General features: G+C 31.3%; 1 protein-coding gene across 3 annotated transcripts; it reads left to right on the forward strand.

The window, feature by feature from the left end:
- The first annotated feature begins 1850 nt into the window (after nucleotides 1-1850).
- LOC108725360 (DDB1- and CUL4-associated factor 6) lies at nucleotides 1851-10929 on the forward strand. 3 transcript variants are annotated; one of them, XM_018452340.1, is made up of 16 exons: nucleotides 1851-2374; nucleotides 2653-2807; nucleotides 3936-4053; nucleotides 4154-4332; nucleotides 4428-4563; nucleotides 4638-4798; nucleotides 4958-5129; nucleotides 5212-5457; nucleotides 5533-5896; nucleotides 7208-7317; nucleotides 7394-7465; nucleotides 7616-7673; nucleotides 7810-7944; nucleotides 8431-8692; nucleotides 8843-8948; nucleotides 10511-10587. In XM_018452340.1, exons 1-16 carry the CDS (start codon nucleotides 2284-2286, stop codon nucleotides 10567-10569), a joined length of 2424 nt encoding a protein of 807 aa, XP_018307842.1. In that variant the 5' UTR covers nucleotides 1851-2283; the 3' UTR covers nucleotides 10570-10587. The 3 variants fall into 3 exon arrangements, with proteins under 3 accessions (XP_018307842.1, XP_018307843.1, XP_018307841.1); XM_018452341.1 differs by having other exon boundaries at nucleotides 8440-8692; XM_018452339.1 differs by having other exon boundaries at nucleotides 5212-5896; nucleotides 8440-8692; nucleotides 10511-10929.
- The last annotated feature ends 4379 nt before the right edge of the window (nucleotides 10930-15308 follow it).

The following is a 15308-nucleotide window of genomic DNA, read 5'->3' on the forward strand; positions in this document are numbered from 1 at the left end:
TGTTCACATCTTACCGGGCAGCATTAGATTGAAGTTGATGGTTCTAATACTGTCAGGTAAAGATGTCGTCAGGATTCCGAAGACGACGATTGAAACAAAAAATTTATCAACGCATGAAAGCAATTTTATATCCTCGATATAGAGTGTCAAATGTTACGACGTTACAATTTTTTTCATTTTTCTTTTCATCATCACGTTTTATGAGAAATTTTCGCATATGTATTTCTCTATGTATATAAATAAATTAATACGAACCTTTTATTAATATGAACAAAGGTCAATATAGTGTGCGTGAATTTGTATGTATGAATAAAATGTACAACTTGTGTAAAGAATCTTTTTATATCAATGTTTGCAGATAATAAATTTACGTGACTAAGAAATTTCTACGATAGTTGAAGATTTTTACCGTCATAATTTCGTAAACTTTTCATGTTAAGGTGTATAAATATCTTTCGTTTCCATATGACATATTTAATAATAAACAATCATATTTCATGAAATCTTATCAGATCATGATTGGTATGAGAATATGTTTACTCTTCTTTCTCGTATAGTCGAAATAAAGTCAAATCTTTTATTTTTATTTTTATATACTGAAATTGAAGAATACATTTAATGTGAATATATCAATATGTAATTAATGTAAAAAATCGTATTAATATTGCTTTGTTCTTTTATCTTTATTTGACGAAGGTTACGAAATAACATTTAGTAAAACGATATAGTGGAACGATTTTCGAGTAGTAAGTAATTTAACGTGATTCTTTTGAGTTTTACTTGGTCACGCGCAAAGCCTGCTCGTTCCTCAGAGGAAGAAAGGGGAATACAAAAAGATCCAAGTCTTCATGCGAGTAGTCTATTCTAAAAATAGAGGAAACGATGTCTCTCTCTCTGAAAGTTTCTCGACGAGAGCGGATTGAAAATTCATGTATACTGAATATTTCACAAAACTATAAAAGATATCATCAAATAGAAAAGTAATTACTTCGCTAGTATAAATTATTCTTTTGATATACATAATAATAATAATAATATATTTACGATGTATTAATGTAGAATAATATACATAATAATTATGTATTATATTTTTATAATGTATAATAATATGTAATAATCTAACTTATAATATATTTTTTTAATCATATATTAAAAATCTAATTTCTTTTCAACTTTTATTATAAGAATGAATGTTGTTTATTTTTTGACGCAGCAGCTTCAAATAAAACAATATAATTTTATTTAGTAAACATTTGATTATGACATTTTTAATTAGCGTTAAATTAATTTATTTTTCAGGGGATAAAGTATCAAAAGAAAAAAAAACGATCATATACAGTTTTATGAGTTATATATATGACAATAATGTTTATAATATAAATATTTCGGTTTACATATATTTACTAGTTTAAAAAATTTTAAATACTTTTTTTTGCATTTATCACAATATAATCATAATGTTTAAAAATTACAATACTTGTGTTTTAATTTATTGTCTTATATTACGTCTTATATCCTTTGATTTGATTGCATAATACTTTGTCAATTTAAAAAAATTCAAATTTTTATGATTGTTGACAAAATTTGTCATAAAAATTACCGATTACCGGTAAAATTACCATTGACTTTACCGATCATAAATAATTCCAAAAAAATTTTAATTTTAAAATTATTATAATTCTTGGAAATGTATACTTCAGACTCGATGCTTGTCAAACAGAATTCTGATATCATTCTGAATCTTATGATGTGCACAATTAATATTATAATAATTAGTATCAATACCTAGATTATCTAGGTGGTAAATACGATGCTAGCGCCCTGAAACACCGAGTCGTCAAACTGTCGAGACCATCGAGACACCAGTCACCAACACCAAGCTCCAAGTCTGATGCGATTTTATATGCCGAGGGTATCGTGTATACATACGTATACATATACGTATGCAAATGCATACATATATATATATAAAACGATCTCTCAGCTGTTTGTCCAACTCCAAAGTAGTCCGAGACGTCAAGATCGTACCACGCGAATTTTCCACGCTGCAACGTCGTGTTTATTTTTAGTCTCGAGTGTGCCATGTCACGTCGTCGCATCAACTCATCGACAGAATTTTTGCTGCGTAACAACGTGCCACGGAATTCTTAGGAACTCGACAAGGCAACGCATAGAGACTCGCAATTTACTTGACAATAATTCTCTCGTGCGATCCATTCGCTGCGAGTATCTATGCGCCGTTGAAATTGAAAGTCAGCTGATAACTCCATTGAGGATCCAATCATGAGGAAGACTCGCGTCAGCATCTTCCGCGATATCTACTATCAGCCGTATGACGACTGCACGAGGCTGAAACTCTATTCCAGCAGCAAAGGTGATCTTTCTGAGTCGTGTAATACCTGCACAGATTTTATAAGTATACAATAGTTTGGCCAAAACTCGCAGCTGCTTTAAGTTGTATTATTCAATCTGATTTGCCAGTTTTTTTTCCTATTTTCAATTCAAGGTAAAAAGATAAATTATTATTTACCTGTATATATTTTATCTGTTATAAACTTCTAATTAGAAGTTTGCATTTATTTCAATTAGTTTATATGAATAGTTGTATTTGACAAAGTATTGATATTTTACTTTATATTTCTTGTTGTACAGCTAGCTTACAATTAATGCAACGCATGTCATTGCTGAAGAGATTGAAGGTCCACAATGGTTGTGTGAATTCTATATGTTGGAACAGCAATGGAGAATTAATACTATCTGGAAGTGATGATCAACATCTCGTTTTAACTAATGCACATAATTATGAGGTACACTTATATGCTTATAAAAGAGAAGATAAAGCTGCTATGCATTAAAAAATTTTTAATTAAAATGCTCTTTTATAAAGATTATTATCTATTAGGCAGAAGCTTAAATATGCGTATATTTTAATTAGCAGCAAAAAAGTTAAATATGTATTACGAACTCAACGATTGACATATATTGTCTGACGAAGCAATATTCCATTACTTTTCTTAATTTAAAATTTATTTGTAGACACTGTCAAAGAAGAATCTTGTGCCAAGATTATTTTTGATTTTATCCTTGGCAGTTATGTGTCTAGAAAGTTAATTATGCTTGACAATTTATAAAATATTTCTTTTAACTTTTAACACTATCCGGAAGATACAATGTATATTTCTACAAAATGTATTTGTATAAAATGTAGTGAGACGATTCAATCTCATTGTGCTTTATCTATAGAAAAGAACAATGTATTTGCTTATTTTCCTTATATCTTACTTATGTTAAATTTTCAAATTATTTCTTAATTTTAAGTGATATCAATTAGTAGTGATATCAATTAATGTATTTAATTTATCATTAAATATATATATAAAAAACTATACTATTATGTTTCTCATGTGAAAAAAGGTTTATTTTAATATAATAAGAAGGAAGTATGAAGAATAGGTTGAACAAGTTCATTAACTATGATACTAAACCTTTTCAAGGAAATATTTTGAATAGTTAATTCTAGTCAAGGTCCAACATTGACATAGATAGAGATACAGATGCTGGTGCCAAATCAGTAGGTTCTTCAGATGTACACATGGTTAATTTTACCGTTTGGTACTATCCTAGATCCACCTTACTAATTAATCATAGTGAAATGTTCATTGTGTTGCATTGTTCTTTTTTATTCGAATAACATTTCATTAAAGTTGCGTGATAATATTTTGCATACACAGTTAATAGAGGTATAATAATGACGCTAAGTTTTATCTTGTATTTGTAATATAAGATATACATATGTTGAAAAACAAATACAAATTTTGACTCTGTATCATTAAAATAGATTAATTCAAGAAATAAACTAAAAATTAAATATATTATATATATATATAATATTTTATATTGTTTTATAATAATCTTGCTTTCTATATATATTTAAGGTATTAACAGATTATAAGACAAGTCACAGGGCAAATATTTTTAGTGCCAAATTTTTGCCTAACAGTGGGGATCATCGTATTGTTTCTTGTAGTGGAGATGGCATTATTTTGTATACAGGTATAAAAATCAATAGATTATGATTGGACAAAAAAATTAATGAGATCGAATATTTTATATATGTCATCTTTTTTACTGAGCACTAATGTCGCGTTTACAGATCTGATGAGAAGAACAGAAACGTTTCATAATCAATTCACTTGTCACACCGGCACTACTTATGAAATTGCGACAATACCCGGTGAACCGCATAGTTTCTTAAGCTGTGGAGAAGACGGGACTGTGAGATGGTTTGATCTCAGGATAAAGGACAAATGTAGCACTACAAGATGTAGAGAGGTAAACATCATTCGCTATAATTTTTGCGTAATTCTTTTGAAACTATACATATACATATATACATCTGGAATGTATTTAATAAATAATTTTCTTAGGATGTACTAATCCCGTGTCAAAGAGCCGTGACCGCTTTATCTGTGAATCCTGTATTGCCTCACCAAATAGCGATCGGTTGTTCCGATAGCACTGTAAGAACATTCGACAGAAGAACTCTTGGTACACCGGCCACCGGTAATCTTTACGGGACATAACTGTATTACGTCACGGTACAATGTACCGTGATTACATGTGTGTGCATTCTTTAGGTTGGACAGACGCGGAAAGTTCAGTGAGACCACTGTGCAGTTTCACTGTCCCAGAATTCGAAGGCAATTCTTACAGGATTACGTCGTTGAGTTATAGCCCGGACGGACAAGACGTCCTTGTCAGCTACAGCAGCGATCATCTGTATTTATTCAGTATTAAAGTAACGCAATAAAATTATAATACTTATTTTTTATTTACTTTCGCAGCAATTGCTTCTATATTTTATCTAAATATATATATTTTTTCCCGAAATACTTATATTATTATTTTTACTTGTTTATATTTCTATGTGTAATTTATTTCAAAAATTTATATCCAGGATCAAGGCAGTTTACAGATGCGAAAAGATGCAACAATGGGAAAAGGAAAAGGAAAGAAGCATCCGTTAAGATCGCCTCAACCAGTTCGTCGTTTGAGACTTCGTGGCGATTGGTCCGATACTGGTCCCGATGCACGTCCAGAAAGGGAAGGAGGACGTCGCAGTGGCACAGGTAAATTGTGATTTTTCTTATCTTACTCTGTTTATATATATTTTTTGCAAAAAATTTTAATATCATATATGTCATTCATCAGAAATCGCTCAGGCAAGACCGGTATTGCATACGTCCTTGATGCAAAGAATGACGGACGTGCTCAGCAGAATGTTAAATGACCCGGCTACACGCGCTGCTCTGAGTGGTGGAGGTGAAGATAGTTTGGAAGGTGTCATCGAACAACCAGAAGTCCAAAACGTTGAGAACAATCCTGAATTGAACACAGAAAGAAGTAGCGACACGGTTGAATTGAGTGCAGAGCAAAGAAATACTTCGGAAACAAGTGGTATAGGGATACACCCTGTATATATGGTATACATTTTGATTGATTTGTATAATTCTATTAAAGTGTCGTTTTTAGAAAATCCGAGCATGCGTACTGATAGAGTTGAAAGTACAAACATGGATGAAACGATTAATACCGAGATACTTCAAACGGGAGAAATTGAACAATCTCAGGAATATAACCAATTAGGATCACCGAGTATATCGGCAGGTATGAACGATGATGTTCCTATGGAAACTGATTCTAGTCAAAGCGAACGGGTGCAAATTACTTCTATAAGATGTACAACTAGTCGTGACAGAACTGAGCATGATAATGTATGGAATCGAAATAGAAATGAGGATGAAGCCTCATGCGGGAATATAACGAGTAAACAGGAGAATATGATGGAGAATCTTCAGGATAGATTAACAACGATGCGAGATGGTTTCCTCGAACGGTAAGATATACATTTTTTATTTCGGATACATTGAGCTCACATTTTCTTTCTTTTTGAAGTATTAATATATTTTTTAACTGATGAAAACTGATGAAGTAAAGATATGTGAAAACGATTATATGAGCCGTTTATTTTGAAAGTGGCCTAAGTCCATTTGTCAATTTTTTGTTGTTGACTGTACTAGCGTGTACAACTTGAAGTTAGCTGTCATAAACAACATTTTGCGGTTAAGTATATTCAGAGTATACGATAATTTCTGACACATAAATTTTCGCAATTATTTCAATAATTAAAAACATTACTTTGAAAGTGGCCTAAGTCCAATCTATTATAATGTGGAAATCATAGACCACAAATTTTTAGTATTAGGACATTCATTTTTACCGAATGATAGAGATTTTGGCGTCGTAGAAATGTCATTAAAGAAAAATAATTTACTGTTTGTCCCCCAAGATTATTATAATGTTATCAAAAAGTGCCGGAAAGGTAATAACTTTATTCTAAATGAAATGAAACAAGAGGATTTCATATCAACAAGATTTTTGGAGGACGCAGTTTTTAAAAGGGTAAAGAATTCTAACGGAGAAACAATAAATTGGTTAAAAATATGCTGGATGCGTTTTTTGAGAAATGAACCATATAAAATTTTCTATAAGATATCAATGGATGAGAATGCAGAGTTTAAAATCCTGGATTTATTACCACGTCGGGGTAGACCAAGAAAATTCGAAAATATTGTATTGACACCACTTTATAAAAATATAAGACAAATTTCAACAGCGAAATAAGGACATGATGGACTTACTACGATATATACTACCGGAGCACCATGACTTCTTCAAATCCCTCCCGCATACACAAAATGTAGATGAGCAGTAAATTGTTATGTAATTTATATAGTTAGAAGATTTCCTGAATTGCATAAATTGTGTTTTTGAAGTGTTGTAAAGAAATAATATAAAATAAATTGAGTATTGTTTTTTCAATTTGAAGCATTTTAAATTGTCGAATGGACTTGGGCTCTTTCAAATTTTATAACAAATCTAGTTGTTAATTTTGAAAGTGGCTTAACTCCATTTGTAGTAAGAAAACACATATTATTCACTTAATAATTGCTATTATTTTAATAGGAATTGTAAATTTAACTCTCTTAGATACACTTAAGCAGTGTGACATGTTGGTATCCTATACGTATATTTTTAATTTTATTGAAACGCAAACTCTTAAATATCTCAATTTAAAAATAAATGGACTTAGGTCACTTTCAAAATAAACGGCTCATATCTATTTAATATATTATTTAATGTATAGACATGGCAGTGAACCTGCTGTGAGTTTAACATATTCTGACAAAAGTTCAACTAATGCCACGATATCACTTGGTGTTGGCGACGAAATGACTCGTGACAGTTACCATCCAGGTGAGTAATTGAAATCATTACTTACTTCAAATACATACATATCTGAACTGACTTTATACAACAATTCATTTATTAGGACCATCTGGAAGTAGCGATGGAACTCTTGATGCAGGTCCGAGCAGTAATCGCAACCATCATTACAATGACAGTAAGTGTCATTATTGTTTAGTCGCTCTCTTAAAAAATTCTTTTAAATCGCTTTGTAAATTTTGTAATTATAATTACACACACACACACACGTGCGCGCGCGCGCACACATATGTATATGTATATTTGTTTATACACAATATTTTTGTAGAAACTAAAGAAGATGTGTATATTGATAGCGATGATGAAGATATCCAATCTGATGAAAGGTCTGTTGAACATTATGAAGATTTTACTCAAGTTACTTGCGCATCTTTGAATATTTTTATACATGATATCTGTTTTCCTTTGTTTTTTTTAATTGCTATTTCTTCATCTTTAACAATAACTTTGAGATTTTTACAGATTATTAAATCCAGTCGAGGAAATGGATGAAGCAATTGCCAATGCTCGTTCATCACAAGGACACGAAACGTTCGATGATGCTTGTCTAACGGAACTCCGCGTCAAACGAAAATATATGGGACATAGGAATGCCAGGTTTGATCTATTTTTAACTCTATACTCGTAATATTCACCAAATTCAATCGTTAATGAGAGCGATACACACTCTCAAGTATATGTTCTTGAATTCGTGTGAGTGATTTTTGTATAGAAATTATTTAAAAATGAGGTCCATTTTTTAAAATTGTTAGTGTAGTCATTGAATTAACACAATATTAAGTAATTACATTAAGCAACTGACAAGAAATGATGTCTTTGTGATGCCGATTATTATAGTTTCTAATTAGTATATACACTAATCTACTTGGAGAGTTTGATCGCTGCCACCTTAAGTGACGATAACTTTAACTGAATCCTCGTCTAATCAGAATGTACAAATATATAAACGTCTGAAAGATCGGAAGCCAAATCATTGACCCGAGTAGTTCCGAAAAAGCCTCCGAGCGGACTGGGCGGACTGTGCAATATTAAAGCCGCCGAATTATCTCTGACTATTTGCCTTTCCCCCACTTTTGACTCTAGTTTCTTTAGGACCATGATCAAGGAAGCGAATTTCTGGGGCAACGATTTCGTCATGTCGGGTAGCGATTGCGGTCACGTGTTCGTGTGGGAAAGAGACACTGCAAAGTTGTGTATGCTGTTGGAAGCAGATCAGCACGTGGTCAATTGCCTGCAACCGCATCCGTATCTTCCAATGCTGGCTACTTCTGGCATTGATTACGATGTTAAATTGTGGGCGCCGATCAACGACGAACCAAACTTTGACGAAAAGTTTGCAGAAGACGTACGTTGTTTATTTTGAATGAAATAGGTGTGTGTGTGTGTGCGTGTGCGTGTGCGCGTGTGTGTGTGTGTGTGTGTGTATACACATATACCAATGTAGAATAACCAAAATAGAATAGACTTGAAATTTGACGTTTTATTTTATTTTCAGCTGAAAAAGAGAAACGCAGTTATGTTGGAAGAGACCAAAGATACAATTACTGTACCAGCGGTTTTTATGATCAGAATGTTGGCATGTCTCAATCAGATACGCAGAGGTAGTGAAAATTTATAATAATATTCTCCTTACAGAATCTCTTTGTTATAATTTGCTATACTAATATGTACAGGAATATATAAGTAGGAAAAATAAATCTGAGATTTTTTCGGAGTCTTCCATTGTTGTGCGCAGGTATTAGAGTACATGGTGATTGAATTGGCTAATGTAAAGTTTTATCTAAATTTTATTGCATTGGGTGTGTTCTTACTCAAATTTTTTAACCAAAATATCAGTTTATTTTGACAAAATCTATCTTTCTTTTTTTCCAATGTGCGACCCAATATTTAACTGATATTTTAAGCATTTCTGTATTCCTAAGTGTCTTGTATAAAATCATAAATTATTTTAATGTCTACTCATTTTATTATTAACGTTACCGTTTCGCATTTGATTTTAGAGTTGTTCAAAATACACAAATGATTTCATAACGTTTATTTCTCTTTTTCTTCTTTTTGTTGAAATTTCATTTATTTAGATTTGCTTCATTTTATGTGCAATACTTTTTAGAGATGTTACGCTATTTGTTAATTGTATTGTAAATATATCTCGAACCATTCGTACTATGCATATATTTAGATCCAATATTCTTAAAATATATCTCTAATTAATACATTATATCAAAACGAAACTTACATTTGATTTACTGCCATCATTAAAATAGGAACCAATATATTAAAATGCTGTAATTCTTTTATCTCACTCAGGGCCGTTATTATTATTGTATATGAGCAACAAATTCGAAATTTACGAAGTTTGTTGAATAATTACATAATGTAAAGTCACGCTACTGCGTGCATCTCAAAACTGCGAGAAATAAAATTTTTGTTTATTTAATTGGCGAAAAGTTTTTGATATTTTATGCAATGATAAATGTTATAATCCCGAATTCTCTCTTTTTTTATTAAGATTATAAAAAATAGTTTATGTATATAATAAAAAGGATAATCTTACCGAGTTATATACATATATTTCTAAATTTTGAATACATATACATATCATTGAAAAAATTATTTTAAGAAATTTTGAAAGAAATAATATAATTTGTCACGGATACTATTGCACGTTAACAATTATAGAAATCTACAAGAAATATTTGTAAGATTTATTCTCATATATATATATATATTCTATAAACAAATTTATAGATATTTAGTACGAATAATATTTTTTAGTTTGTATTTATATAACGCATAGAGAGAGAATATTATGTACATGCACAATATTCTATATTGTATAAATATTCATATATATATATATATATACACATATATTTTTATTATGTCTATTTTTTTTCAAATTTACGAGTTTTTGTTATATTATTGTTTTTAGTGATAGATAATTAAAAGACAAAAAAATGAATAATTTCAAAAAATTAAATAATTATTATCTTTCTCGTTTTAGAACTAATGTATTCAAAGCTATGATTTTGCATATCCGTTCTTGTTTATTGAAACGGATAATCCAAATGTTATCGAACGAAATTTATGATGCGATGACCGTGTTTTACTGATTATTATGTCTGACATGAAAATTATACGAACTATGTCGATTGTTTTGTAGGTCGAGGTCGCAACAGGAGACGGAGCAGCGACGAGGGTGGCGATTTACGAGGTGGTTGAGTCGTCTTCGACGTACTGCAAGTAATAATAAGCGATAATAATAAAACGAAACTCGCGTATCGATTGAAACTGTGACTATATGATAATCCTTTATTTACCGATCAAATCAATAAATATGGAAGATCCTGATCGGCATGAACAGATCTCGTGATACCTTAAGTCCAATTCGAACGGTATTTTGGTGTAAAGATACATTTATAAAATATCCGATGGCATTGCGAATATTATATTACGTATTCATATATATCTTGCGCTTATAATAAAATACCAAATTGAAATGGATTTAATCAGTACTCGATTCCTCGAATAGCGAAGTTTATATCTTTTCTTTATCTTATGTACAATTATATTTATATAGTGGATTTATATTTTTAGTATATCGAAAAAAAGGAATTTCGATCTCTGTATATACTTTACATTTAATATTATTACATGATTATCACGAAGTATGATAGTATCTATCAATATTTATCCAAGTTATATATCATTCATATATTTTGCAAAGATATTGTTGTCGATGAAATGTATAAGCAGTGCAAAATAAGCATTCTCTAACTGCTAAACTAGTTGAAAGTTTGCAATAAAAGACGTTTCGTCTGTTTATAAATATTTTTTCATATTATTAGATGACAATCGCCTGTGCATGCTTAATCATGTTAACGATGTTAAATATTTTTTATGACAAGGAAAAATATCCACTTGTGCAATCAGAGATTGTTGAGATTTCAAATTCTTATGTCTTGTTTTTACATGCGTAGTACTTTAATTTATTATTTTAACTATTAAAATCTCTTACGAATATTTTCTATATGTGTCCAAATTAAAATAGTTTTCGTAAAACTTAGTAGAATTATATTTCATGTGCGAGAGAGAGAGGACAAATACATAGTACTGGGTTATAGCTTAATATGATCAAGAGAGACGTTTTATTTTCTTCTGTTGTTACTGCAGGCACAAATATCTTGTAAATTGCACGGTCAACTTTTAACATCCGTTCTGTACGTTATTAATTTACATTTATCATCGAGATTCAAGGAATAATAATAATGATGAATGAGAAGTGACAGTAATACAGTTTGATCCCGTAGAAAAGGACAATGCGATTCTAATGTTATTAGGACATGAAAATTTTTGTCGTAAGGCGAACCGTAACACGTGCCTTACAGGTTTTTTAGTTAAAGCAATGAAGTATTGATAATAGTAATCGTGTCTACTTGAGATATAGGCAGATTTATGAAAAACACTAAGGGTTTTAGAAATCGACTATCGATGATAATCGTGTTGCGACGCCGCATCTTGCGTAGCATCGCCGCTTGTGCAATTTTATTAATCGTTAGACGATAGTCATATTGGTAGAATATGATTAACGATCGTTAGATGAGCAACATGTAAGAATGAACGACATGTCTTTACAATTATGTATTGTTAAGAGGAGCTTGTTTATAATAAAAGTGTAAACGAACGCATAATATAATAGCAATATCGTTATTCTCGTTAATCCCATCAGCGTCGATCTTTTTTATTTACGCGCTAAACGTTACGTATAATAATTGAACAAAAACTCTCTCTCCCTCTCTCTCTGTTTAGGATTTTGATAAAGAATTCTAAAAGTAATGTCGTTTACGGTGCACGTGTAACAATGTACAGTGCAATAAAATTATTCTCATGACTTATAACACACACACACACACACACACACACACACACACACACACACACACACACACACATATATATACATACAACACTTGATCAAGATTGAATTAGGATTGTCAAGGATCTCGCGGGCGCGCGAACATGAAAAAATTCTTGCACTGTAAAATCAAGTTGACAGCGAATGTGTAGCAACGCTGAAACACGCCGAGATACCTAATTCTTTATTTCAACATCTCGAATTAACGATATGGAAGAGAGATAAGAACGGGAAGTGAAATAACTAAACACAACAAATGTACAAAATTAAACCATACGTTCAACAACAGAATCTAATTTAATAACAAAATATGAACGCATTTATAATAAATCAATCGTATAGTAACAATAAAATCGATAATGATAAAATAATGATCGTAATATTAATGCTAAATATGATTACTATACGAAATGCTCGACGAAATGTAAATGTATCCAAACAATAGCGATTATAGTAAAAACGTATAACAAAGACATCGCACGTTTACGCGCTGTTATTTTGAATTATAAAAGAGTGCCTAATCAGATGACTAATTGAATTTATCGAGGGCTCGATGGAATTTTCATCTTCTCCAATTTGCCTTTTCAACAAACACTTCTTTCATTTAAATTTTATCAAACATATTACAACTTTCGTTGAATATAAATCTGTTTGTAATCGTTACGACGTACATAAATGTCTATCAAATTTTAATGACTCGATTATATTATTAGTGCAGAGTCAATCACTGATAAGCGAAGCAAAAAGACACAATCGATATGCACAATACATAAAATATCAAGAATGCGCACGGCGCGATTAAGAAATACATCTCGTATCCCAAACAATTCGCGAAGCCAATCTCGTTCGTAAATCTTGTCACTAAGAACTATAAACTATAAACTATAAAAAATTAACAATAAGGATTTCTAAAGATCTTAAGTATATGTATAGTATATACATATACATATAACATCCCATAACATTGATGTATATGAAATCTGTAAAAGGATAATACGCATTCCACATTTTCATTTGTAACAAGGCAAAATTGCAATAGTACAAGTTGGAATTTTTCGCAATATTGCTTACAGTCGAGAAAATCAAAACGAATTCAAGTCTCAAGCAGAAGAATTGAAATTTACGTTTAGAAATTAATTTCATGGATAATAAGTAGATTTGTTCGTGTTGCTCGAAATCTTCAAAATTTTTTGCACTTAAAATAAGATAAATATACTTTAAGATAAATATATTTTCAGACGTTGTGGAGAGGGAAAAAACAAAGATTCTGAGCGCAAAAAGTGCAAGCACCACGAACAGACATATTATATTAAGAATTATGTAATTTCAATTCTCGGAGAGAACGAAAACAGAACATGAGATAATAGAAAATCTTCGATCGGGAAGCGACGTGCACGCGTAGAACATGCATATGGATTGACTGTGGGCGTGGCTCTGTGTATGTGTGTATGTACCATGTATGTTTCTTTCGCTTTTATTTCTCTCAATATATTAGGACAAAATTTTAATCGATCGCTTATCCGTTTATCTGTAGATTTAATAATGTCTGTAATAATGAAATTTAGTGCGATACATTAAATTTACTGATGAGAGAGAAAGAAGGAGAGGAGAGAGGAATGAAGGAAGGAGGAGGAAGAGGGAGGGGGGAGAGAGAGAGAGAGAGCAGGAAAGGGGGAGGACAGAATCAATAATCTTTTGTATAACCCGACATTTCGCCCAGCTGAGTTTTTTCTGCAAAAAAAATAGGTAAACTGAAAGAGGATGAAAGAAATTAAGCCTTATGAAATCGAACAAAAATTCATATTTTTTAAGATAGATATAAAACTAAAAGGTTTCTTCAATAAAATTGGAGGACCATTCTCTTTCGTCAGTTTCAACATTCGAGAATACGCGAATATTCATGAACTTTCGTAGAAATTTTTCGATTTTATCATTTATTATAGGATCGCGTTTTATTCGATCACTTTGCCACATCGTCGCAGGTCTTCCTAAAACGCAACAATGATCGCGAAAAATGTGATGCGTTGAAAGTCCCTTACAAATATTCGCTTTCAAGATATTTCGCATATCCGGCCGAGACCGAATCGAGTCTTTGCATGTATAACCCAAATATGCTGTTGACTACGGTTTCTGGGTATGCGCTTCTCATTTCATTTCAGATGTAATTCTGAATTCAAATCGAGCAAATGGGATCAAGTGTGCTGTAAATAACATTAAATCTTTGCTAGTATATCGTTCACAAAAGGTACAGCGTTGATTATTACGAAGGAGGAATCATTTAATTACAAATTATCATATAATTCTAATTTAAAAAATTTGTTACACACATAAATTCTGTAAAAGAATTACGTATAAAAAGTATAATTATATACAGAAATACCACAATGAGCACTTCACTGTAATTTTCATATTATTCAAATCGAACGAAATGATTTATCGTATTAATTGAGAACTGAGAACTTGATCCCATTTTTCTTGCTGATTCCAAAAATGTAGAATAGTAGCGATATTAAATCGAGCACGATCATTTCGCGATTTCCGTGTATGTGTGAGTGATTATTTCAAGTTTTACACACTTAGCTTGTTTAATTCAATCGAGAAGTGCAAAAATGGATGTTTAGTTCTAGAATCAAATCAAATCGATCACGTCACATCTAGATTTCGATAATTCTTAGACTAGATGAAAGATAAATTTCTGGATGTATAACATTCGCACATTTCCAAGAGATAATCTCAGCCAGACGTGCAAATTCTCTCTCTCTCCCTCCCTCCCTCTCTCTCTTTCTCAAAGTTTTTTTCGAAATGGATAAAACACTATTTCGGAATATAAATTCTCGCGCGCATGTGTTCTATATAAAAACTCGCTATTTCCATCCTATACTTAGTTTCTCTTTCCTCTTATTTCTTTAATATAACATTACGTTATACAAATATCGTATGCCGCGCATGGATGCTGCGGTGTTTCCTTCTTTTGCAATTTATAAGAAAGATCAACGGAAAATAGCGTTTTTTTAATTACAATCGTCAAGTGAAAAGTTTCTAGACG

Source organism: Mycetomoellerius zeteki, unplaced genomic scaffold (assembly GCF_001594055.1).
Source record: "Mycetomoellerius zeteki isolate Tzet28-1 unplaced genomic scaffold, Tzet1.0 scaffold343, whole genome shotgun sequence".
In the NCBI taxonomy this organism is placed as follows: domain Eukaryota; kingdom Metazoa; phylum Arthropoda; class Insecta; order Hymenoptera; family Formicidae; genus Mycetomoellerius; species Mycetomoellerius zeteki.